Source organism: Nicotiana tabacum, chromosome 18 (genome assembly GCF_000715075.1).
Source record: "Nicotiana tabacum cultivar K326 chromosome 18, ASM71507v2, whole genome shotgun sequence".
Lineage (NCBI taxonomy): Eukaryota > Viridiplantae > Streptophyta > Magnoliopsida > Solanales > Solanaceae > Nicotiana > Nicotiana tabacum.
Window position 1 is genome coordinate 130680329 of NC_134097.1, and position 27177 is coordinate 130707505.

Sequence of the window (27177 nt, forward strand, 5' to 3'; positions counted from 1 at the left end):
GTAAAATCTTCCGCCAAGCTTCTCTGCCAAAGTAAATTCACAAGCAAAATAGGCACAAAGCTATTGCCAACTATTGCCAAGCAATGGGATGGACCCAACAATCTCTCCCTTAATTTTGATTTTTCTTTTCATTCCAAGTCTTGATCTCAATCTCTGAAAATCTTCAAACTTGAGAGGCTTTGTAAATATATCCGCACCTTGATCATGAAACTTAACATATTTGAGCTCGACTTCCTTCTTGGCAATGCATTATCTGATAAAGTGATACCGTGTATCTATATGCTTGCTTCGATCATGATACACTGGATTCTTCGCGAGTGCTTGTGCGGATTTGTTGTCAATACAAAATCTCTGTAGCTTCAATCTGTTATAAATTGAGCTCCTTCAATAATCCTCTCAGTCATATAGCATGACATGTACAAGATGTTGCTGCTACATATTCAACTTCACAAGTCGAGAGAGTGACAATTGATTGTTTCTTTGAACTCCAAGAAATAACAATATCACCCCAAGAAAAAAACAAAGCCAGTTGTGTTTTTTATCATCAATTCCACCTGCATAATTACTATCACAAAATCTCATAAGGTTGAAATCACTAGAAGAAAAGTAAAATAGCCCAAAATCAATCGTACCTTTTAGGTAACGAAGAATTCTTCTAGCGACTTTCAAGTGAGTGGAGTTAGGAGCTTCCATGAAGTGACTTACTACTCTAATTGCAAAGAGGATATCTCGCCTGGCACAAGTCAAGTACCTCAAACTTCCCACAAGACATTTAAAAAATACGGGATTCACTTTTTCTCCTTCATCAAACTTGGATAATTTTGTCCCACTCTCCATCGGTGTGTTCACAGGGTTGTAATCGAGCATGTTGAACTTCTTCAATATCTCTTTTGTATAGCTTTCTTGAGAGATAAAAATTTCATCCTCCATCTGCTTCACTTCTAGGCCGAAGTAGTAATACATGAGCCCTACGTTTGTCATCTCGAACTCAGGTGATATATCTTTCTTAAAAGCTTCAAACAAACTTGGGTTATCACCCGTAAAAATAGAATCATCAACATAAATACAAACTAGCAACATATCTCCATTATTATGAACTTTAAGGTAAAAAGCATATTCAAGGAGGCAACGAGTAACCATTGCCTTGAAAATACTTGTCGATGCAACTATTCCATGGTCATGGGGCTTGCTTTAATCCATATAAAGCTTTCTTCAACCGCAACACTTTATCTTTGTGATTTTTGACCACGAAGCTCAATGGTTGTTCATTATACACTTCTTCTTCAAGATAGTCATTCAAAAAGGATGACTTGACGTCTAATTTATGGATCTTCCACTTCATTTATGTTGCCAAAGAGATAAGCAAATGAATCGTCTCCATGGGGGAAACAAGTGTATAGACTTCTTCATAGCCAATGCCTTACCTTTGCTTGTAGCCTTTAACCACAAGTTGTGCTTTGTATCTCTCCACATCTCAATAAATATTCTTCTTTGTCTTGTATAACCATTTTACTCCAATTGCTCGATGACACTTGGGAAGAGTTGTTAACTCTCAAATGTTCTTCTTCTCTATTGAATTGATCTCCTCCTCTATGGCTTGTCTCCACTTTTTGTCTATAACAGCTTCATGAAAGTTTATTGGTTCAGTATCAGCAAAGAGACAACCTGAAAAATCAAAATTAGTAACTTCTTCTGCGTTCTCATAGAGCTCTTGAATACTCCTCGTCCTTTGTGGCTGTTCATTTGAGCTTTCTTGAGAAGAAGGAGATGCAACATTGGTTGGAGAAAGAGGTAGTGTTCTATCATGCATAGGCTCCACGGTCTCTAGTTATTCTTCATCACCAAAGTATGGAAGAAAATCATATGAAGTTTCTTCCTGAGCTTCCTAATTTTATGCCAATTCTTCATCAAATTCAACATCGCGACTTTCCACCACTTTGCCCATACTTTGGTTGTATAACTTGTAGCCTTTTGAACTCGTATCATAGCCAATAGATACATGTTTGATACTTCAATTGTCAAGATTTGCTCTCCCTTGCTGTGGTATATGAGCATAGACTATGCTCCCAAAGATTCTCAAGTGCTTAACACTTGGTTTTATTCCACTCCATACTTCTTGAAGGGTTTGATATCTAACATTTCTTGTTGGAAACCTGTTATTCAAATAACCTGCAAAGAAACAACTTTGGCCCAAAATTCCTTGGGCAAACTTTTAGATTTCAACATATATCTAGCCATATTAAGAATCGTTTGATTCTTTCTCTCTGCTACTCCATTTTGTTGGGGTGAATAAGGTACCGTTAGAGGGAGAGGAATTCCATGAGACTCACAGAAGTCATTAAATTCTTTTGAAGTGAATTCTCCTCCTCTATCGGACCTTAAAGCTTTTATTTCATCTTTCTTTCTCCACATGTACTTTAAAAATTTTAAAAGTAGCAAAAACTTCAGATTTTTGGTTTAAGAAATAAACCCAAGTCTTTCAGCTAAAGTCATCAATGAAAAGCAAAAAGTATTTACTATTACCAAAGGAAGGTAGATTGATTGGTCCACACACATCAGTGTGAATAAGCTGGAGCGACTTGGTTGATCTTGATATGGCCTCCTTTGTTAAACTTCTCTTTGCATGTTTTTGAAGAAGACAAGTTTCACACAATTGATTGGGATGGTTGATTGATGGTATCCCATGCACTATGTTCTTTTCTATTATTGATTTGAATGCTTCATAATTCAAGTGCCCGAATCGCATGTGCCAATACCATGATTCATATTGCACATTAGCCTTCAAACACTTTGCATCAATTGTTTTAAGATTCAGAGAAAATAATCTATTCTTTTCCATATGCACTTTAGCAATTAGAATTCCACTTACTTCTCTAAGCCAAAGATGCATATTTTTCATGTGGATGTCATATTCCTTTTCAAGAAGTTGGCCCAAACTCAAAATATTACTTTTTAATTTTGGCACATAATAAACATCTTGAATTAGCTTGTGACTACCATCTTTACAGGAGATCAAAATTGTACTCATCCTTTCGATTTAAATATTTGGTGTATCTCCAAAAGACACATCACCTCTCACCGTCTAATTAATCTCCACAAACTTCTCTTTGCATCCACACATATGATTGCTTGCTCCATTGTCCAAATACCACGAGCTACAATCATCCCTATCTTTTTCCTTGAGTGCCAACAACAATGTTGACTCATCTTCTTCTTTCTTGTTCTCAACCAGGTTAGCTTTCTCTTCAACATAACGACGACATTCCCAAGAGTAATGGCCAAATTTGTGACAATTATAACACTCAATTTTTTATTTGTCATACATTTGTCCATTATTTTCTTGATTGTAGCCACCTCCTCTTCCTCCTCTTTGTCCACGACCACGACCTCTGAATGTTGGTGGATTTTAACTTCATTATTGAAGTTGTTATCATTACTTCTTCCTCTTCCATGAACGCCATGGCCTCGTCCCCTTCCATTCCCTCGATACCTGTTCTCACCTCCATAATCCTTGAAGGATGCCTGAGTTTTAAGAAGTTGCTCCAATAGCACTTCTTGTCACCTTTTGATCTTTTCTTCGTGGGCCTATAAAGAACCCTCCAATTGTTCTACCATCATAGAGTCTAAATTTTTAGACCTTTCAATAGCACACATCACAAAATCAAATTTAGGTGTTAAAGTACGAAGAATCTTTTCTACCACACGGACATCTTCTATGTCCTTCTCGTATCTTCTTAATTGATTCACAACAACCTTCACTTTTGAACAATAATTTGAAATGCATTCGGATTTTTTCATTTTTAAAACTTCAAAATCAGCCCTTAGAGTTTGAAGTTTTATCTTCCTCACCTTGTCAACTCCTTGAAGAGAATTTTGTAAAATCTCCCAAGCTTCCTTTGAGGTGGTAGAATCTGCCACCTTCTCAAACATGGCATCATCCAAACATTAGTGGATGAGCATGAGGGCTTTTTGATCATTCTTCTTTGTCTATACCAAGACATCTTTTTTATTTTGAGGCAGAGTTTGCTCATTATCGGATTTTGCATAATCTCTATCTATAATTTCTCACATATTTTGGGAGTCAAGAATTTCTTTTATATGTAGACCATTTCTCATAATTATCTTTTGTGAGACGGGGGTATTGAAAAGATAACGGACTATTATTTGCCATGGCTCTGATACCACGTTGTTAGAAAAGTAATAATAATCCCGCCCAGGAATAATACACACGCTAAATAACAATAACACAAGAGATTAACAAAGACACCAAATTTTTAACGGGGTAAAATACAATACCCAACAGAGTAATATTACCACTATAATATTACAATTTAGTAATGTCCAGAGACTACTACAACTTCAAAAGAAATAACACTCTTTATTTAAATATCTCACAAAAATATTACTCGCACTCACTATTTATCTCACAGACTATGATCTGTGGATTACTCTCTCGAACTTTTAGTACTTCTCTTTACTTTTTGGTGTGTTTGAAAAAGTGAGAGAGCTCCTCCTTTTATAGGAGAACATAACTTTGGGCTCCAAGTGTGCTACAGGAGAATTTTAATTCTCCTCCACAACTTTGCATACTTTGGCTCCAAGTAAAATCTTCCGCCAAGCTTCTCTACCAAACTAAATTCACAAGTAAAATAGTCACAGGGTTATTGCCAACTATTGCTGACCAATGGGATAGATCCCAAATTTTAAACCTAAACTTTGAGGCATAAAGTAAATCTTTAAGAAAGAAGCATCGATAAGAAGGGAGGAAAAGGAAAAGCAATAAACGAAATCTTAAAGGCAAGGTTATACTTATGTTTCATGTTCCATTTCTCAGAAAATGGCATATCCTCGGCCGTGATTAAATCAGAGGTTTTTACTTGAACGAATCGATCCAACCAGCCTCGATCTCGATCCTCGTCTATGCTTGAAAATGGGGCCTTAGTGGCCCAACGGGCAAGTTTTATTAATCCCCCTGGACAAAGTCGGGGACTGTACAGACGCATGAGATGATCGATGGTGAAGGCACATTTCTCGATTTTGCTTATGAAGAAGCGGAGAAGAATTACTATCCTCCAGAGAGAAGGATGAATTTGATCGAGGGTCATCTCGTACCTCTTAAAGAAGGCGATGATGACCGGGTCCAAAGGGCCCAATGCGAAGGGATAAGTGTAAACATTAGTAATCGATTCCTCAGGCGTAGGCACCACAACATGCTTACCGACCCAATTGCAATCTTCATTGACCTTAGAGAAGAGACCGTCGGTGATCAAACATATATATCTCTAGGCCGGCTCGCACCGACCCGGTACAAAAGAGGTTTTCTCGACCATGAAATCAGCACCGATCGGGCACCCCGCAGGAATGTACATCTTCAAGGAGGGCTCCAACGTCTTTTCCTCAGTAACAGCAGATGGAACATTTTCCTATTCAGACGGTCGCAGGGCAGAGGGAGCTTCTTTTTAAGGAACAAACTTTAAGGTTTTCGCCATTTTTTTTGGAAAGTTAGGAGAAAAGAGAAAGTTAAAAGGATATGCTTGATAATTTGGGATGAAGAACAGAAGTTCTTATAAAGAGATTTTAGAGTAATCAGAAAATTGATATTTGGGGATATAGAAATTTCTAATGTATGAGGGCAGAGATTTTGAAGTAAAGTTTAAATGAGATAATGAGGAGGTATTTATAGTTTGCAAACGATGGTTCAAAACCTATAATGGTCGGCCAGCAATTGACGCACATTTAATGCCATTAATACGTGACTGACGAGACGTTTCGTAAGTTTTGTCATTTCTGGCGCGAAGTATCTAGACAAAGATCGAGGGCTCATATCATTTCTCGTTGTTTACTCTCCGAAAAATGAGGGGACTATCTGTATACGGTCGATACCGGGTTTATCTATAGCGTGACAAGATCGGGACTGAAACGTGATGGATTGAATATTGATCCCAGGTTCCATCGAACTAAGGTACAAAGTTAAAACATACGTCTTCAAAGATCATCGAGCCCGTAACTCCGAAACCGATCCCGACTCCGAATAAGCTCAAGAAAACATTATCGAACCAAATCGAAAGGCTGAAATATCCGCAACCGGTCGGATATCATGGAGGGAATCTCGGCACGTATCAATGAGAAACTGATTAATTAGCAAATCATAAGATTCCTTACATTTTATATATTAGGAATCCCCTACTATATAAAGGGGATCTAATTATTTATAACACACATTGTAATAGGCATCCAAAAGCAATATACTATTGTTATTAGTTCTTATTATCTTATCTTTCTATTCCGGCATCGATTAAGGCACTTTTGACCCGAGGGTGACCAACCTTCATGGCCAAGATTGCCCAGCTTTTGTGGTTTGCATTTACTTTTCTATCATTAATTTCAATATTAATTTGATTTTCTCAATTTCTATCAAGTTAGATCACGTATCCTTAAAACCGCGTATAAATTCATATGTTATCCAATTTTGAGGGTAAACAAGTATATACCTATACTTGTACAAAGGGTTCTTGTTAAACATTCTTGATCTACAGAGCTAACCAAGATTTCACAACAATCTTTGATGTTTCTTACTTGTTTGGAGTTTCCTCCTGATAGACTTCTCACATTAAACAACGCCACTTCGTCGTCGCAGATTCTTGAAATTGGTAGAGAGGTAATTGTTCCAATTCAATGTTCTTGTTTAGGTGAATCCTTTCAATCTAATATTAGCTACCATGCACCTACAAATACAAAATTCAATGACGTTGCTTGTGGAATTTTTAAAGGTTTAGTTAAGTCTATTACACTTTTCGATGAAAATATTTCCAAAAAACAATACTTCTAAAGTCAGTTATGATATCAGAGGTGGTACAGAGTTGCTTGTGCCTTTGAAATGTGAATGTCCTGATAAAGTTTTTGACGTCGGATTAAAGTACCTTGTCACATACCCTTTTATTTCAGGAGATGATACAGAAAAAGTAAGTGAAAAATTCAATATTTTTGTTGTAGATATATGGGGTGCTAACCATTTATGTTTTAATCTCAATGTAGTTTCAAATTCAAAATTTTTAGTTCCCTTAAAAGGAGGACCATCTATTAATTTTATAATTCATGATTCTGACCAACCTACTCCTGGTTTTTTTACCAACGCAAATGATAGAAAAATCATCCAAAATCCTGAAACTAAGGAAACTCTACATTGTTGTATTAGTTGTTGGTTTTTTTTCTGTTTGCTGCAACTTTAGCTGCTTGTGGTTTAAATATAAGGGCCATAAGGAAATTCAAGGCAGAGAAAAATCGTTCTTCGATACATAAAAGCTCTGTTACTTCAGGTTCAACACCAAGAAATTCCCCTCCAATGACTACTAGAAGTTCTACAAATTTATGCGTATCACCTGATTTACTTGCAGGAATAAAGTACTCTTTGGGGGAGTACAACATAGATGAATTGAAAAGAGCGACAGATAATTTTAGTGAAGGAACTAAGATAAAACAAGTAATTGATGTACACTCAAGAATCAATCATGTTAATATTGTTAAGCTTCGAGGTGTTTGTTATGGTGAGGATGACATTTCAGGATCTTATCTTGTGTTTGAATATCCATCAAATGGAACATTAAGGGATTGTTTGTCAAACTCCTTAGCTTCTCTTAGTTGGAATAGAAGAACTCAAATTGCCTTTGACATTGCCACGGGGCTACATTACTTGCACTTTTGCAGTATTCCACCGAATACACACATGAACATAATTAGCAAAAAAATCTTCTTGGCTTCGAATTGGATGGCAAAATTAGCTATTTTTGAAGCAAAAGCTATCATTTGAACGACGAAGGAAATTGGAAGTATTGGATGTCTCGGGGGCTGGATTGCCCATGTGTATCTAGTACATGGCTCAGTGTCTGAAAAATGAACATTTTTGCATTTGGGGTAGTATTACTCGAGCTCATATAAGGAAAAGAAGATGTAGATGGAAGCTTTTTTAGGGATTCAATTACATTTTTGAGAGGGGGAGCTAATGAAGGAGGATGCTTTGAACAATTGAAATTTTTTATTGATCCAAACCTTATGGATTACCCTTTAACAGAAGCATTATGTTTAGCTGTTTTAGCTAAAGCTTGTATTGAAGACGATCCTCTTCATAGGCCATCTATGAATGATATAATTAAAATTCTTTCTAGAATAGTATGACTTTCTTTAGCCGAGGGTCGATAAGGACTTCACAAGGTAGGTGTAAGGTTTATGTATACACTATCTTCCTCTGAACCTCGCATGTGGAAATAGACTGGATATGTTGTTGTTGTTTCCAGAATGGTATGGTTTCAGAAACATATTCCATTCATTATGCAATGTTAGTTATCATCAATTAATTGTACTTGCCTCAGTCACATATTAATGTCTCTTTGTAGTTACATTTTCACTTGATCTATGAATTCTTTCTTTCAATTTGTATTCTTTTTAATGAATCCTACTTCCTTTCCATCACTAAGGTCCAGTAGTGATTATATATTCATTGATCATCTTTATAGTATTTGTTGAATTATTCTTGTTTTTCAACATGCAATTACAGAAAATGAAGCTCTGCCTAAATAGCTACTATAACTAGCAATATTTACAACTAACTAACCGATTTAATTAATCAACTAACTAGCTACAATGTATAACTATCCCCATCTAGTGTCCAGCTCAGCATTAATGCACTGTAGTGTATCTATATAATTCTTTTACACCCTTCCTCAAGCTAGGAGAGATGAAGATATTCTTTATTCCTAACTTGGATAGAAGATAACAGTGTTGAGCAATAGGAAAGCCCTTAGTCAAGATGTCAGCCTGTTGTTTTTATGATGGCACATAGAGGGTGTCCACCATACCTTGATGAGCCTTCTCCCGAATGAAGTGACAATCAATATAGATATGCTTAGTCCGCTCGTGGAACACAGGATTAGTAGCAATCTGTATGACAGACTTGCTGTCACTACGCATTGGAATAGGCAGATGTAAGGAAACTCCCAATTCTTTGTATACACCTATGAGCCAAACAATCTCTGCAACAGTGGTTGCAAGACTCCTGTATTCAGCTTCAGCTGAGCTTCTAGAAATGGTTGCCTGCTTCTTGGTCCTCCAAGAAATGAGAGAGTCTCCAAATTTGATCAAGTATCCAGTTACTGACTTTCTGGTATTGGGACAGGAGGCCCAATATGCATCACAAAAGGCCTGAAGTGTAGGAGAGCTGTGAGATGACATGAGGATACCAAGGCCAGGGGCCTGTTTGACATATCTCACTACCCTAATTGCTGATTCCGTGTGAGAGGCTTTAGGAGCATGCATAAATTGGCTCAGACATTGCACAACAAAAGCAATGTCTGGCCTAGTAATGGTCAAGTAAAGTAGTGTACCTATAAATCTTTGATAGCTGCTAGGATCCTCTAGTGGTCGATCAGAGGATGAGCCAAACATGAGCATCGAATTCACTATTGGTAAGCTTCTGGTTCAACTCCACCGGTGCACCAATTGATCGAGAACCTGCTAACCCCATGTCTGAGATTAATTCCAGAGAATATTTGTGTTGGTGCATCAGAATACCTTCATTACTTCTGGAAAATTCTATCCCCAAAAAATATCTAAATTCACCTAGATCCTTGATCTTGAAATTGTTCTGCAGAACAGCCTTTGTGACATTGATTAGCTCAAGATCATTTCCAGTAATTAATAGATCATCAACATAAAGGAGAATCACTACCAACTTGCTGACTGATTTTTTGGTGAGCAAAGAATAGTCCAAATGACTCTGTGTATAACCAACACCAGTCAATGCTGAGATCAACTTGATGTTCCATTGCTTGGATGCTTGTTTAAGCCCATAGAGGGACTTGCGTAACCTGCAAACTTTATGTTTACCAGCCTCAGAACTGAAACCTTGAGGAAGATCCATGTATACCTACTCACGTAAATCACCTTGCAAGAAAGCAATAAACATCCATTTGATGTAAGGTCCAACCTTTAGCTGCAGCTAAAGAAACAACTCCTCTAACAGTGACCATTTTAACAACATGAGAGAAAGTTTCTTGACAATTAATTCCATCCTTTTGATTGTAGCCCTTGGCCACTAGCCTTTCTTTAAATCTTTCTACTTCACCATTTGCCTTATACTTGATCTTGTATATCCATTTACATCCTATGATCTTCTACTCTTTAGGTAGTGCTACAACTTCCCATGTCTTATTTTATTCTAATGGCCATATCTCAACTTTCATTGCCTCTATCCACTTGTTATCTTTGGCAGCCTCCTGATATGATCTGGGCTCAATGATGCTTGAGACATAGGCCACAAAGTTCTGATAAGGCTTGGACAGATGATCATAGCTGACCACTACTAATAGGATAAAGGCATGTGTGCCACTGTCTTTACCTTGCCTTGAGTTACATAGTCCTTGAGCCAGATGGGAGGCTTACTGACTCTCCCTGATTGCCTGACAGCATTCTGTATGGGCTCCTTATTAACAAGTTGCTCCTGAGAAATGAAAGTTGAAGACTGAACATGTGTATCTTGAGTTGGTGAAAGAGAGTCTGCCCTGGGCAAGACATCCTGATGTTGCACTTATTGCTCAATGGGATCAATGATGAACCTGTCTACCTCCATCTCAGGTTCCCTCAGTACATGTGATTGTTTTCCTAAATTAAATAACAAGTCGTCTGGGCTGGAAGGAACAATTTCTATAGGGGTTAGTGTAGGTATGTGATGCAGAGAACTATCAAGACAAATTAATAGGAGGACTCAGATATTGGAAAGGGTAGATGTCCTCATGAAATGTGACATCTCTACTAACAAAAATAGATTTGTTAGCTATATCATACTGCTTATACCTCTTTTGATTTGCACCATTTCCTAGTAAAATAAATTTGATTGCCCTTAGGGAAATTTTATCCTTCTTTCTGACATCTGTGGCATACCAGAGATATCCTATAACTCTCATGTGCTGCAAAGAAGGTGCTTTCCCATAGACAATATCATAAGAAGACTTGTTGTCCAGTACTACAGATGGCAACCTATTAACAATCTACACAGCCCCAATGATGCATTGACCCCAAAATCTGATAGGTAAGTGTCCCTGAATTCTTATTGCTCTAGCTATTTCTAATATATGTCTGTGCCATCGCTCGACCACTCCATTTTGTTGTGGAGTGTAAGTGCAAGAGATTTGATGAACAATTATATTGACAAATTACTACAATTGGAGTGGAAGAATTCTGAACCATTGTCAGATCTAAACACCTTAATTTTCTGACCAAATTAAGTAGCCACCAACACAATAAAATCCTTCAATAAAACCACAACATTAGATTTAAGGTGCAGAAAATGAACCCAAGTCCATCTAGAGTAGTCATCAACCAATATAAGAAAATACCCCATTCCATTATGTGTTGGCACCTTATAAGAGCCTTATACATCCACATGTAAGAGAGCAAACATACTATCTGCCTTGCTACTACTAATTGAGAATGGAACTCTTGTTTGTCTTGCTAAAGAACATACTTCACAATGAGTAATACAAAACTTATCACTATTCTAAAAAGTAGTGAACTTCCTAAGAACAGACATGGCAACATGACCCATTCTCTTGTGCTAGAGTTCTGTAGGTACACTGCTTATTGCTGTTATAGACTTCATATTTTCAAATTGGACTGTCGTATTTTGTTAACACAGAACGTATAGCCCATCTACCTCTCTACTAATATCCTTTACCCTCCCAGTGAAGAGATCCTGAAACACATAAAAACTAGGAAAGAATATGATGTAACAATTCAGATCTCTTGTCACTTTTGATACAAATATGAGATTGAACTTAAAAGTTGGCACACACAACACATCTTTGAGGACTTCACCTTCTGTCAATGAGCAATTTCTAATCTGAGACACCTGCTGAATCACCAGTTGAAAGTTTCACCTATGCCAGAATTTGCAACTGCATAATTATTAACCGATACACCAGTGTTCAACATGGATTTTTCACCAACCATGTGGTTAGTTTCCCCAAAATCCACAATCCATTTCAAGTTAGTTAATGTAAAAAATAAAGGTTTAACTGCTAAGCTTACACTTGCATCAGATATGTTTGCCTTCTTTAACATGGTTAAGATTTGACTGTATTGTTCCTTAGTGAAGAATGGTGCTACTAGTGTATTCATGTGACCAACTGACTGCTAACCATAATCTCCCCCTACATTCACCAAGTTGACCTTTTTTCCTTTGAAATCAACTCGATATCCTATCACCTTATAGCAGTTCTCTTTTGTCTGACCTTTGATCAAACAAACTTCACATTCCATTAGCTTGAAGCAATTGTCACTGTTGTGTCCTTTCATGTTACAATAGTCAAAGTACATATTGTAATTTTTTCTATTCCCCTGTCCCATTCATGTGCCTCATTTTGTTGTGAATAAGGCTGTTGGTTCAGTACCATTTCCCCCTAAATTTAGCATTCCAGAAGTTGCTTTCTGACTCTCATCGTGCACCAATATAGCATATGCTTGATTTACACTAGGAGTTGGTATCCTCATGTTTGACTCCTTACTTGGCTATATGAGTCATTAAGTCCTATTAGGAACTGTAGTAACCCCTGGTTTCAGAGATGAACCACATACTCCTTAGATTCATCACAATTATAAGAAGTAAAAGCAATAATTGAATCCATTTCATCCCAAAGGTCTTTTATTTTTGAGTAGTAGACAGAAATAGGTGAAACACCTTGTTTTAGTGTACAAATTGCTCGAAGCAAATGATAGATTCTTGTCAAGTTAACTTTGTCAAATCTTTCCTGAAGATCATTCCATACATGAAATGCATTTGAACTATAGAGAATTCCACTGAGTAAATTTGCACTTACATTGCTCGTAAGCCAGAAATCACCATTGCATTACAGCGATTCCACTGTTTCACCAGATCTCCTCTATAATCTTCACGTCACACTGAGCCATCTATGAAATATAGCATGTTCTTCACTAGCAAAGCTACTTTCATGGATCAACTCCACAACGAGTAGTTCTCCATTCCGACCAGCTGAATTCCAATTTGAACGACGCCAGGAGTGTCGCCGGCACCAAGGAATAAAGGGTGATTGTGGTCAATCACCATCGAGCTACCGCCAGTGACTCCGCTTGAAGTATCACTCATATTTTCAGTAACTATCTTTTTAATCGCTATTGAATTTGAAAAATAGGGTTTGCTTGCTACACTATCTCTGAATTCCTCGTTTTTCACTGTCAATTTTGTGAAAAATCCCTCAATCTAGTAGCTAGTTAGTTCTGATACCATGTTAAGTTGGCCGATTATCAGCCATGATTTAAGAGATGAGGAGCAGAAGAAGAATGAAGATAGAGCAAGGAGAAATCGACAGCTTCTAGAATAATCTGATCAACATGCAATTACAGAAAATGAAGCTCTGCCTAAATAGCTATTGTATCTAGCAATATATACAACTAACTAACCGACTTAATTAATCAACTAACTAGCTACAATGTACAACTGTCCCTAGCTAGTGTCCAACTCAACAATAGTGCACTGTAGTGCATCTATGTAATTCCTTTACACGTATCATTTGTGAGATTATAATGGGTATATATGTTGTTGTTAAATTATTCTTGTCAAACTTTTTCACCTTCAGGTTAAGGTTTAAATGTTTAAATTAAATAATCCTAATATCGTAGCAAAGAAAATAAATTAAATATTCTGCTAGCATCATATAAAAAATAGTAGTCCGGTGCACTAAATTTCCGTTATATATGCTCGGGTCCGGGGAAGGGCCGGACCAGAAAGATCTATTGTACGCAGCCTTACCTTGCATTTTTGCAAGAGGCTGTTTCCACGGCTCGACCAGTGACCTCCTGGTCACATGACAACAACTTTACCGCGAATGCTCCCCTTCTCTATCAGCATATAGCCGTAAAAATTTCGTACGTTCTCAGTGTAGATAAGTTAAAACATTAGAGCGTATTAGTTTATTTATTTTAATTTGTGACGGGGACATCTGATTTTTGTAATAGTACAAATTATGCTCTATGTATGCTAGCTTCAACAACGATAAAGAAATTTTCTAATCCAGTTTTGGAAGGAACAAATGGACTATCTGTTGAACATATGCATGACTAGTAGAATCTATATTGTGCTTTGCCAATTGTTTGACATAATCTTGTCCAATAGTTAATTACTCGTTGCCTTACTCTAATTAATGAATCTTTCCTACATCTGTTGCTTTTGTGGGGTTAGTAGAATAAAAAATAAAGACAAATATGTCGAAGACTGAAAATGAGAGGCCTACTGGTACAAAGAACAAGTGCAACTAATTTATTTTGCTACAATTCAATAAATAATAAATAGAACCAAGAAATACACTATATTGTGGAAAGAATTCCGACCATGTTATGAAAATACATGGATGATAACGGCCATTAACGGGATAAGGCCATTTCTAGCTCATATACTGAACTCAATTTTATTGTATATAAACAAAATCATTGTGACAGTAACTATAAATATGGTAAGTTACGTCTAAGATTGTACGTAGAATCATTTTTATTATTCTTTAGGATCATTTGGTCGATAGAGTCGGATCGGTCGTTTGTTTGTTGCTTGGACTGGTCTTGAATTTGTTTCAGATTCCTGCAAAAAAAAAAATTATGATCAAATAAAGAATTAGCACCCAAGGTACCAAATATGAGTCATTTTGACAAATTTTGAAATATTTGACGTTTTAGACAATTAGTAAGAGTTTACCTTTTTTTTCCACTTCAATTTTACATTTACTACTCCAATTAATGGAGTATTAATTAAGTGTGACGTATAAAACAAAAACTAAAAAGTTATTTAATTTAATCGAATATTTTTATGATTAAGGATAATCATATATTTCTTAAAGGGTTTGCCAAAATCTTAAAATGTTACTAAAAAATATGGACCGAAGGTGAAGTGTAGCAACTTACGTCATGAACAGCCTCGCGGATTAGTTTCATTTGCTCTCTTGTAACAGTCCTCACCTGAGAAAATATAAAGCAAACGAAATTGAATATTAAACTTCAAATTGATAGTGGCAAAAAGAATAATCACAGCATAGATAGAACGCTAGAGTTTTTAAATTACCTTTCTTACAATAGTCCAGACAACATCTTGAGTGCAAGGAGGAACAGTCAAGGAGCCAATATATCTGTAATATTTTCTGCTACCTAACTTCACTTGTTTTGGATCAATAACTCCAATATTTCTTTCCACACCTTTTGTATGGGCTAGAGCCTTTAAATCATCCTCGATCTGTAACAAGAGATAGAGGCGGAAACATGATTTAAAGTTTATGCGTTTTGAATTTGCAATCGAACCCATAGCTCGTTGGTTATTGGGTTCGCAATTAAGTATTAATACATATTTAATGAATTTTCTAGTACAAATATATCGTCTAAGCAAAAAGTTACTAGGTTCGTCCGAACTGGTTCAAGATAATGAAATCAGTAGGGAATATGAACGAACCCACTTGAACTAACACATCTTCAATCACTCCTTCAGGATGAGCAAGGGAGCGATCAACCAACTGTAAGATTACTGTTGTTGGGCGCGGCTCACCCAACCCCAACTATCTGAACACAGATAGCAACATCAAATTGATGCTCACTCCAAGATCACATAACGTTCGCCTAACTGCATGTTTACCAATTGAGATTTGGATAGTGAAACTACCCGGATCCTTCAATTTCTGAGGTAGCTTGCTTTGAATTCTTGAGCCACATTCCTCAGTGAGTGTCACAGTCTCGAACTCGGCCAACCTCCTTTTATTGGCCACTACGTCCTTGATGTATTTTGTATATTTGGATACTTCTTGCAGGATGTCTACCAGTGGAATATTAATTTGCACCTGCTTCAAAATATTGAGAAACTTTTTATACGCGGCACTATCCTTCAATTTCTGCAATCTTTGAGGGAACGGAGGTGATGGCCTCTCAACCAATGGTGGGGTTTACTTAGCCACCGCCTCTTCGGCTGGCTTCTCTGACTCTTTTGATTTTTCTGATTCTGACAATATAGTGGCCGGATTCTCATTAAAGGTTACTTGTTTTCTCTTTTTCAACTGGACTTCTTCTAACTGTCTCCCATTCCTTAATGACACAACATTAATAGATGCCTTAGGATTAGCCTTAGTATCGTTGGAAAGAGCTCCAATTGGTCGAGTATTTTGGGAACTAGCAAGTTGTCCCATTTGTCGCTCCAAATTTCTCATTGCTACGGCTTGGGCCTGCTGGTCAGCCATCACTTTCTTCATCATGTTGTGTGGGCTTGCTGCTTAGCCATCAACTTCTTCATCAGTTCCTCAATGTGACTTGTTGAGTTTGCATTTCGCTTAGCTTGAGGTGGTCTATATTGTTGTTGAGGTGCTTGTGGTCAATATTGATTCTTAGCACCTTGGTTTTCACCCCAAGAGAAGTTTTGGTGGTTCCTCCAGTTAGGATTGTAGGTGTTCCCATACTGGTTTGTCTGGCCCCTAATTGCATTACCCACAAAATAAATAGACTCTAGATTAACTGGGTATAAGTCGCTCGTATGACCCTCGCCACATACTTCTCAAAACAATTGAACCTATTGCACTGGTTGAGTTTGTTGCTTGTTAATAACCAAGGTCATTTGATTGACTTGGTTGGTCAATGTGGAAATCTGCACTGATAATGCCGAGACGACATCTAACTCGAGAACCCTACAGATTTTTGCAATTTGTGTCTGCCCATCTCTCCTTGCCAATCAGGATTGCTTTTGGAGAATTTGTTCAATAACGCATATATCTCATCAAAGCTTTTCTCCAACACTTGACCTCCAGCTGCAGCATCTACCACAATCTTTGTCTCAGGATATAGCCCTTCTATGAATGTGTGAGCTAACACTTCATTTGTCTGATTGTGATGAGGACAGTCTCTTAGCAACCCCTTAAACCTCTCCCTAGCTGAGTATAAAGACTCCCCCGATTTCTATTTGAATGCGATTATCTCACTTCTGATCTTTCCACTTTTGCTTGAAGGAAAGAACCTTGCCAGGTCATTCCATGATGTAATAGAATTAGTTGGCTCTGCCTTCGGCCATCACTTTGCTTCGTCCAACAGAGAGAACGGGAAAAGTGTGAACCTCACATAGTCTGGAGTGACTCCATTAGTGATGTAAGTATCACTAATCTCCAAGAAATTCAGGATATCTGTTGTGGATCCTCGTGTGGAAGACCCATTAACTGCCCATTCGCATGAGGTAGTTGGATCATGCTCTGTTTTAGCTTAAAGTGCCCAGTGATTCTGGGCTTCACAATGCTAGAGGTAACATTAGCAATGCTGGGCATAGCCATCTCCTGAACAACCATACGTTGCTCCTCTTCCATGTTCACAGGAAATTGAACAAGTGCATGAAGATTATTTGTATCATTTACTTCCCTCAACCTCCTATGAAATGTTCTCTCAGGTTCGGGATCAAATCCTTAAAGTCTGTCCTGGCTTCTGACCCTGCGCATTCAATCAAAGTTCCTGAGATCAGAGTAACAATCAAGTAATGTTAGACTTGACGAAATAAACAATGAAAGCAAAAACTAGAGAGTAGTCAATATTCAAGTCCCCGTCAATGGTGCCAAAAACTTGTTGCTCCCAAATGCACATGCAAGTATACGTAGTCGTGCAAGTAATAAAATGATAAGTCGAGTGTCGAACCCACAGAGACTTGTTTCAAGTATCCACTAAATTCACCAAGATTGTTATTCAGTTGAGCCAATTTGAGTTCAAGAGTTTAATTATACTAAACTATAATTCTAAGTAGTAACTAAATTATCAAGCAACAAAACAGTTGTTGTGTATTCAGTAGAGACAAATATTCCAGGGTTGTGATCGATTCACCAATCCTATTATGTTCTAGTTAACTCCCCCTTCATACAATTCACTCATGATTGCTAATTAATCGAACAATTGCTCTCATAGCCTTCTTTCTAAGTACTACTCGCTTATTCAAAATAGATTAACGCCTATATTCCTATGAAATCAATCTATTAAGAATGCATTAAGATTAAGATATTTAATTAAGCATGGTGACTAGGTATATTCCTATCCTAACCACAAATCTGCCTCCCTCCCAGAGTTAAGATCGTGCTCTCTTTAATTCTTCTCTAATCTAAACATGGCTTTCCCAAGCATAGCATAGATAGGAAATAGAACCTAACTGTTGGACAGAAAATTAAGCAATTAATCACAAAATTGAAGAAACAACCATATATTGGTGAATTATAATCAAGGTTAAGTCGACATTAAATATCAATATCCATGGCTAAATCACAACCCCAGAACTATGGGTTTTAGCCACTCTTGATAGTATCAAACAAATTCATAAGTGTTGGATAATTAAAAATACTAAGAAACGATGAAGAAATCTGAGATATCCTTGCTCCGGGATGTTCCTCGTGTGTCTCTAGGTCTAAAGTGTGTCTAAAGTTCAGAAAATAACGTTTTCCATGTATTTATACCAAGTAGGGTCGGACCAAGACAAAATCTCCTTTTCCTAGCTGAAATAGGAAAACTTGCAAACTTATTGCTTTTCATGCGTTGCCCAGTGCGTCGCACTAATGCTTTTTCATGTCAGACCACAAAAAACCCAGCCTCTGAACTTTAGAGATTTCTAACAAAAATTTGCATAATGCGTCGCACAGCGCCTCGCACTAGTGCATTTCTTCAGCAGTTGCTTCTTCCTTGAATTTTGACGTCCAGAATTAATTCTCGACCCCCGAAAACGATCCAGGCTTCAACCCTTGAGCTTTTACTCAAACTTCAAAGTTCCACATAGCTCGAATTAGTTCCAAAGTTCAGAAAATAATATTTTTCCATGTATTTATACCAAGTAGGGTCGGACCAAGACGAAATTTCCCTTTCCTAGACGAAATAGGAAAACTTGCAAACTTATTGCTTTTCATGTGTCGCCCAGTGCGTCTCACTAATGCCTTTTCCTGTCACACCACAAAAAATATAGTCTCTTAACTTTATAGATTTCTGACAAAACTTTGCATTAATGCGTCGCACAGTGCCTCGCAGTACCCCACACTAGTGCATTTATTCAGCAGTTGCTTCTTCCTTGAATTTTGACGTTAAGAATTGATCCTCGACCACCGAACACGATCCCGACTTCATTCCTTGGGCTTTTACTCAGACTTCAAAGCTCCACATAGCTTGAATTAGTACCACAACATCTCCATAACTCAGAATCACTCCTACAAGGCATAAAACACACAATAAGTGAAAAACACTAGCGATTAAAGATCAAACACAATAAAGGTGCAGTAAATTAGAGTGCGATAAGCGACTAAAATACGCAATTATAGCCTACCATCAGAATCCCACATCGACAAAATACGGGAGAGATGCCGGCTATATAAGTAGACAGGCCTTAGACTCTAGTGGCGCGATTTAAAGTCGTGCGGGCATATCACTAGTAAGTTAGGCTGTTACATATGATATCTGAGTCACTCCGCATGCAACCTTGAACGGTGGTAGGGCAAATCCATGAGGGGGTGTATATGACACCCTAGGCGAATTCCATATCGATAAAATACGGAAGAGATGCTGGGTATATAAATAGACATGTCTTAGACTCTACTGACGTGTTTTAAAGCCGCGCGAGCCTATTTCCAAAGCGGACAATATTACTAGTGGATTGGGCTGTTACATATGATTATAATCCCGAATCCATAAGGTTTAAATCCTAGCTCCGCCTCTGTTTCTGGTATTTCAACTTCACATAAGCTATATGGAGTTTAATACTGAAAGCTGAATGATGTATTAGTTATACATAAATTATCTTTATAATGCAAAGTTTTATACTGAAAACTGAATATTGTATAGGTTATACCGAATTATTGACTCGGATTATTGTATAAGGAAAGAGCTATGTCACTCTTATCATCTAGAAACATATCCAGGCTCCATCACAAACGTCAGAAAATATTCCATCTTTTTTTTTCCGTCTACTTACCAATTACTAGTAGTCGTAGATAACAGTTGGATACAAAATGGCCGGCTGCTAATGTTGCCTTTCATATAAAATTTCCATTACCAACTCAGTCACAATTTGTTATTACTATATAGAAAAGCAAAGGAAATGAATAAAAAATTAATGGTCATTCCTTTCATATACTTCACTGCTTGGCCTGCCATTAAATCTCATTGGACATATTTTCAATGCTTGAGCAGAATCCTTGAGCAGAATGCTTACCATCTAAATTTTAATTTGTATGTCATGAATTTTCAATGGCTTCTAGTAATTTGCATCTGCATTAGCTCAAGCTATGGCCAACAATTCTATGATTCAACCTCATGTTTTTCTAATATCAGTTCTCCAGGTACAAGATATACTTGTACTTCTCTAAATGATTCTTGTCAAACATTCTTGATCTATAGAACTAATCAAGATTTCACAACAATATCTGATGTTTCTTACTTGTTTGGTTTTTCTCCTGATGTACTACTCACCTTAAACAATGTCACTTCGTCGTCGCAGATTCTTGAAATTGGTAGAGAGGTAATTGTTCCAATTCAATGTTCTTGTTTAGGTGAATCCTTTCAAGCTAATATTAGCTACCGTTCACCTACAAACACAAAATTCGACAACGTTGCTTGTGGAGTTTTTGAAGGTTTAGTTAAATCCATTACACTTTTGGAGGAAAATATTTCCAAGAAAACCAATATTTCTGATGTCAATTATGATATCAAAGCTGGTACAGAGTTGCTAATGCCTTTGAAATGTGCATGTCCTGGTAAATTTTTTGATGTTGGATTAAAGTACCTTATCACATACCCTTTTATTTCAGGAGATGATACAGGAAAAGTAAGTGAAAAATTCAATATTTCTATTGAAGATATATGGGGTGCTAACCATTTAAGTTTTAATCCCACTGTATTTTCAAATACAACAATTTTAGTTCCCTTGAGAGGAGAACCCTCTATTAATTTCAGCATACATGATTCTGATTCTCCTACTCCTGGTTTTTTACCAACACAAATGGTAGAAAAATCATCCAAAAACCTGAAACTAAAGAAACTTTGCATTTCAGTGTCGGTTGTTGGTTTTTTCCTGTTTGCTGCAACTTTAGTTGCTTGTGGTTTATATATAAGGGCCATAAGGAAATTCAAGGCAGAGAAAAATCGTTCTTCGATACATAAAAGCTCTGTTACTTCAGGTTCAACACCAAGAAATTCCCCTCCAACGACTACTAGAAGTTCCACGAATTCGTGCTTATCACCTGATTTACTTGCAGGAATAAAGTAGTCTTTGGGGGAGTACAACATAGAGGAATTGAAAAGAGCGACGGATAATTTTAGTGAAGGAACTAAGATAAGTGACAATGTATACAAGGGTTGTGTTGATAATGCTGAAGTATTGATCAAGAAATAAGATCTGAGGACACAAAACAAGTAATTGATGTACACTCAAGAATCAATCATGTCAATATTGTTAACCTTCGAGGTGTTTGTTATGGCGAGGATGACATTTCAGGATCTTATCTTGTGTTTGAATATTCATCAAATGGAACATTAAGAGATTGTTTGTCAAACTCCTTAGCTTCTCTTAGTTGGCATAAAAGAACTCAAATTGCCTTTGACATTGCCAGAGGGTTACATTACTTGCACTTTTGCACTATTCCACCTTATACACACATGAACATAAATAGCAAAAATATCTTCTTGACTCCGAATGGACGGCAAAGCTTGCTGTTTTTGGAGCGAAGGCTGTCATTGGAACGACGAAGAAAATTGGAAGTATTGGAAGTCTCGGGGGCTGGATTGCCCCCGAGCATCTAGTACATGGCTTAGTGTCTGAAAAAGTGGACATTTTTGCATTCGGGGTAGTATTAGTCGAGCTGATATCGGGAAAAGAAGATGTTGATGGGAATTTTTTGAGGTATTCAATTACATTTTTGAGAGGGGAAGCTAATGAAGGAGGATGCTTCGAACAGTTGAAATTTTTCATTGATCCATGCCTTAGGGAAGATTACCCTTTAGCAGAAGCATTATGTTTAGTTGTTTTAGCTAAAGCTTGTATTGAAGATGATCCTCTTCATAGGCCATCTATGGATGATATAATTAAAGTTCTTGCTAGAATGGTATGATTTTCTTTAGCCGAGGGTCTACATTTAGGCAAGGATCGATAGGGCCTCCACAAGGTAGGTGTAAGATCTGCGTACGTACTAGCTTCCACAGACCCCACATGTAGAAATACAATGAGTATGTTATTGTTGTTGCCAAAATGGTATGATTTCAGAAATATATTCCATTCATCACCATATGCAATGTTAGTAACACCAATTAATTGTACTTGCCCTAGTCAAATATTAATGTCTCTTTGTAGCTACAGTTTTCACTAGATCTATGAATTCTTGCTTTCAATTTGTATTCATTTTTATGAATCCAACTTCCTTTCCATCACTAAGGTACAGTAAGATAGTTCGCATCTTCAAAGACATGTCGTCTATTTCACCGAGCCTCTCTCCGAAACAGTGCGCATATCGTTATATCTTTCGTGTGGATCGAAATTTACCCGATAAATAATTTCGCTACCTTAGGATAATTATAGTTACGGCCGTCTTTCAGCGGAGTGACCTCCATTATTCCTAATATGATTTCTAATCAAGAAAGATGAAACACATGCAAAATCTTCCGTAACATTTCAAGGGAATGCTACTAATGGAACATATAGGAATAATAGGTCCTATTACTGAATATATATTCATTGATCGATCTTTATAGTGTTTGTTGAATTATTCTTGTCAAACATTTTCACTTTCAGATTAAGGTCTAAATTTCTAAATTAAATAACCCTAATATCATAGCCAAAAAAATAAAGTAAATAGACCTCTATGCATATGATAAGATATAGTAAAAATTATATTCCTTGCACTGTCAGTAATATAAGTTAAATCATCTGATTTTTGTAATAATGCAAATTATGCTTTGTTGAGCTTCAATAAAGACAAGGGAATTTTCTAATCCAGTTTTGGAAGGAACAAATGGCTATATATATATATATGTTGAACATATGCATGACTCATAGAATCTTTATTGTGCTTTGCCAATTGTTTGACATAATCTTGTCCAATAGTTAATTATTTGTTGCCTTACTCTAATTAATGAACCTTTCCAACATTTGTTGCTTTTGTGTGGTTAGTAGAATGAGAAATAAAGACAAATATGTCAAATAGACTGAAAACGAGAGGCATAATATTTACAAAGAACAAGCGCCATTAATTTATTTTGCTACAATCTAATAAATAATAAATAGAACAAAGAAATACACTATATTGTGGAAAAAATTCCGACCATGTTTTGAAAATACATGGAAAATAATAGTAGTTTACGGGATAAGGACATTCTTAGCTCATATACTGAACTCAATTTTATTGTATATAAACAAAATCATTGTGACAATAACTAGATATATGGTAAATTACTTCTGAGATTGTAGAGTCATTTTCATTATTCTTTAGGATCATTTGGCCGATAGAGTCGGATCGATCGTTTATTTGCTGCTTGGACTGGTCTTGAATTAGTTTCAGATTCCTGCAAAAGAAAAAAAATGTGATCAAATATAGAGAATTAGCACCCATGGTACAACTAAATGAAGAATGATTGATAACAACAATTTACCAAATATTAGTCATTTTTACAAGATTGAAATATTTGATGCTTCAGAAAATAAAAAGTATTTACATTTATCAATCAATTTACCAAATATTAGTCATTTTTACAAGATTGAAATATTTGATGCTTCAGAAAATAAGAAGTATTTACATTTTTTTTTTCAAATTTAAACTTACGCTCCTATTAGTGGAGTGTTAATTATCGTGACGTATAAAGGAGAATAAAGGGTGATTTAGTCGAATATTTTTATGAAGGGGAGCCTTAGTATAAATGGTAAAATTATTATTGCTATGTGACGAGGAGGTTATGGTTCGGGCCGTGAAAACAGTCTCTTGCAGAAATACAGGAGCTTAGTACACCGAGATATCTTTCTTAATCGAATAGTTTTAAGATTAAGGATAATCATATATTTCTTAAAGGGTTAGCCAAATTCTTAAAATGTTACAAAATAATATGGACTGAAGGTGAAGTGTAGCAACTTACGTCATGAACAGCCTCGCGAATTAGTTTCATTTGCTCTCTTGTAACAGTCCTCACCTGAGAAAATATAAAGCAAACGAAATTGAATATTAAACTTCAAATTGATAGTGGCAAAAAGAATAATCACAGCATAGATAGAACGCTAGAGTTTTTAAATTACCTTTCTTACAATAGTCCAGACAACATCTTGAGTGCAAGGAGGAACAGTCAAGGAGCCAATATATCTGTAATATTTTCTGCTACCTAACTTCACTTGTTTTGGATCAATAACTCCAATATTTCTTTCCACACCTTTTGTATGTGCTAGAGCCTTTAAATCATCCTCGATCTGTAACAAGAGATAGAGGCGGAAACAGGATTTAAAGTTTATGCGTTTTGAATTTGCAATCGAACTCATAGCTCGTTAGTTACTGGGTTCGCAATTAAGTATTAATACATATTTAATGAATTTTCTAGCACAAATATATCGTCTAAGCAAAAAGTTACTAGGTTCGTCCGAACCCTTAGATAACACCCTCCCTCCGCCCCTGATCAGAGATCGACCATCATAATTTTTTCTTATATAATCTGGTCTATATTTTAATCTATTGTAGCAAATGCTTTATTTTTCAGTTACTAATACCATTTTTAATGAACATTACTGAAAATTATTTTCTCGTGACCTAATAATATAAAGATTATGTTACGCTATAGAAGTTAGTTTTTTCGGAATTAAGTTGTGTTTAGTGCGTGTATGTAATTAATACCATAGACAAGAAGGAATCAGCTCTTCCAATCTTGTACATAATTCCAACCACTGCAGTCTTTCCATCATTGCTTTCATGGACCAAATGAACTTCCAAATCGAACCTACAATTATTCATACACAATTTAGTCACTTTCTAAATATGGAAATTCAAGAATATAAACAAGGAAATAAAAAGGAAAGTATATGTAATTAATTTATATTATATAATAAGAACCTTCTTCCATTGATAGTATGTTCAGAAGGTGAGTGCCAATGAGCCTGATTGAGTTGATATTGAGTTCCATTTATCTTAATATGTCCAGCTCCACCTTCCCATCTTAACTTCATTAGTAAACAATTATTCATCAAATTATCATATAAGAAATGTATAAAGCAGAGCGAAAAGAAAAATATATAAATCATTCAGAACGTCTCCATATTTAATAAACCATAACGCCCCTCATGATTAATTCAAGGAATTAATACATTTATGGAGGTAACATTTCAGTTGACAAACTCTTGTAAAACTTATTCTAGGAAAGAAGAATGATTAAATTCAAAAAGTAAGTTGATGATTTATTTCCAGATGGTAGGTAAAATAGTAAATAACCACAGACAAAAATGATTGTATATTTGATTAATTTCATGTAGGTTAAGCAGTTGATAGAAAAGACCTAGTTCATCAGTAACCAAAAAAATAATCATTAAAATTTTGATACCATTTTAATAAAAAAAATTGAGTATTAAAGATTGATAATATGGCATCGAAATATATTGGTTAGAGCATGTAATATAATTAAAATTTTAGTTTTTGTAAGAAAAATAAGCGAGAAAATTCATTTTCTCCCTTTCTATGATACATGCTTCCTGTGGAAATACTTTCTTAACCAAATACCGGAAATAACTTCCTGATAATATGGGAAAATATTTTTTTAAAACAACTTACGTCATACCAAATAGTACAATACATGAACATGCGAAAACTTAAATATAACCGTGAAAGAATTATTTTTCAGAAAATTCTTAGGGAAACGTGCTACCGCTATCTTTCGGGTACGTACTGAATAACCTGCTCATTGTGCAATAGCTCGCAATCTACACAGAAAATGCAATTGTACTAGGGAAGCCCGGTGCAACAAGCTCTAACTGAGGAGGCTGATGGTGAGGGAAATCGATCTCAGATCTCCCCACGTGGGAAACCACTCAGCCAACGTACTCTTGCGAGCTAACCATGAAAGAATTAGGTCTCCTCTAAACGTGATGAGAATAAATGGAGTGAGACAAAAACTGTATTATTTTTGTTCTTACCATCATATCATGTCCTCTATTCAAAAGAGTAGAATTGGATGGTTTGTAGCTTCTATGAAGTCTTCCCAAATGAGATACAATTTCAACCCTCTCATTCAAAAGATCAATTGGAGATTGCAATTTTCCTGAATTACACATGCTCCATTCTGAGTGAATTTCACCCCAATGAGATGGCCCCTTCTCACTTTCTTCATCGTAAGTAAACTCACTTTCATCATCTGTAATAATTTCCAAAAAAAATAAAATTAACAGATCATAAGTTTCAAAAGTCAAAACACAAAAACCAAAGCCATATTCACTTAATAAAAATTGAGAGACATAAACTGAAACCTACCAACTTCATGAGATCTTGCAAGCAGTGCACTTGTGAGGAAAAGAAAAGAAAAGAACAAGATTTTGTTGGTTCTTGTAAGCGTTTCCATTTTTTTTATCCAACTATAGAAAAACTTGTGTTTTATTAAGGAAACTTTACCAATAGAAGGTTGCTTATAGAGAGGAATGAAGTATAGATTCTAAACTTGTACTTTGTTATGGAAACTTTACCAATGGAAGGTTGTTTATATAGAAGAATAAATTAAAGTAGCATTAGTGGAAATAGAAATGTGAAATTGACCAAGAAGATCTATAGCTGGCTTTGACCACAAGAATAATGTGAAGAAGTTTTCAAGCTATATTTGAGTAGCTGAGCAGGTTTGAAGTATATGTTGTTTCTATTAGTTAAAAAACATAGGATAATTAATAATAGCAAACAAAATGACCACCGACTATTTCCATGATTTTTCCTAGTGCAAATTATATTCAATGTTTAATCAGAATCGTTTGTTGAAAAGGACCGTTTGTAATTTTTTTTTGTCTAATTAGATTTGTTAATCTCATGTCACTATGTTGTTGCACCACTGTCAGGGTTCATGTTTATGATCTTGGGATAGAATATAAAAATAAAATAAAAAAACGAAAAAAAAGAGTTTATCATTATACGTAGATAAGCAGATCGATGG

At 36.1% G+C, this 27177-nt stretch overlaps 2 protein-coding genes and 1 pseudogene across 2 annotated transcripts; 2 read left to right on the forward strand and 1 right to left on the reverse strand.

The window, feature by feature from the left end:
* The first annotated feature begins 6797 nt into the window (after window positions 1–6797).
* On the forward strand, window positions 6798–8172 carry LOC142172697 (protein LYK5-like; annotated as a pseudogene).
* An 11971-nt stretch (window positions 8173–20143) lies between these two features.
* On the forward strand, window positions 20144–21295 carry LOC142172698 (uncharacterized). Its single transcript, XM_075236369.1, has one exon. It carries the CDS (start codon window positions 20144–20146, stop codon window positions 21293–21295), a length of 1152 nt encoding a protein of 383 aa, XP_075092470.1.
* A 2009-nt stretch (window positions 21296–23304) lies between these two features.
* LOC142172976 (alpha carbonic anhydrase 7-like) lies at window positions 23305–26717 on the reverse strand. Its single transcript, XM_075237291.1, has 7 exons — window positions 26514–26717; window positions 26180–26397; window positions 25107–25213; window positions 24891–24993; window positions 24305–24472; window positions 24148–24201; window positions 23305–23583 (listed from the first exon to the last, which is right to left on the reverse strand). The coding sequence occupies exons 1-7, from the start codon at window positions 26599–26601 to the stop codon at window positions 23500–23502; spliced, it is 822 nt and encodes a 273-aa protein (XP_075093392.1). The 5' UTR covers window positions 26602–26717; the 3' UTR covers window positions 23305–23499.
* Window positions 26718–27177: the final 460 nt, after the last annotated feature.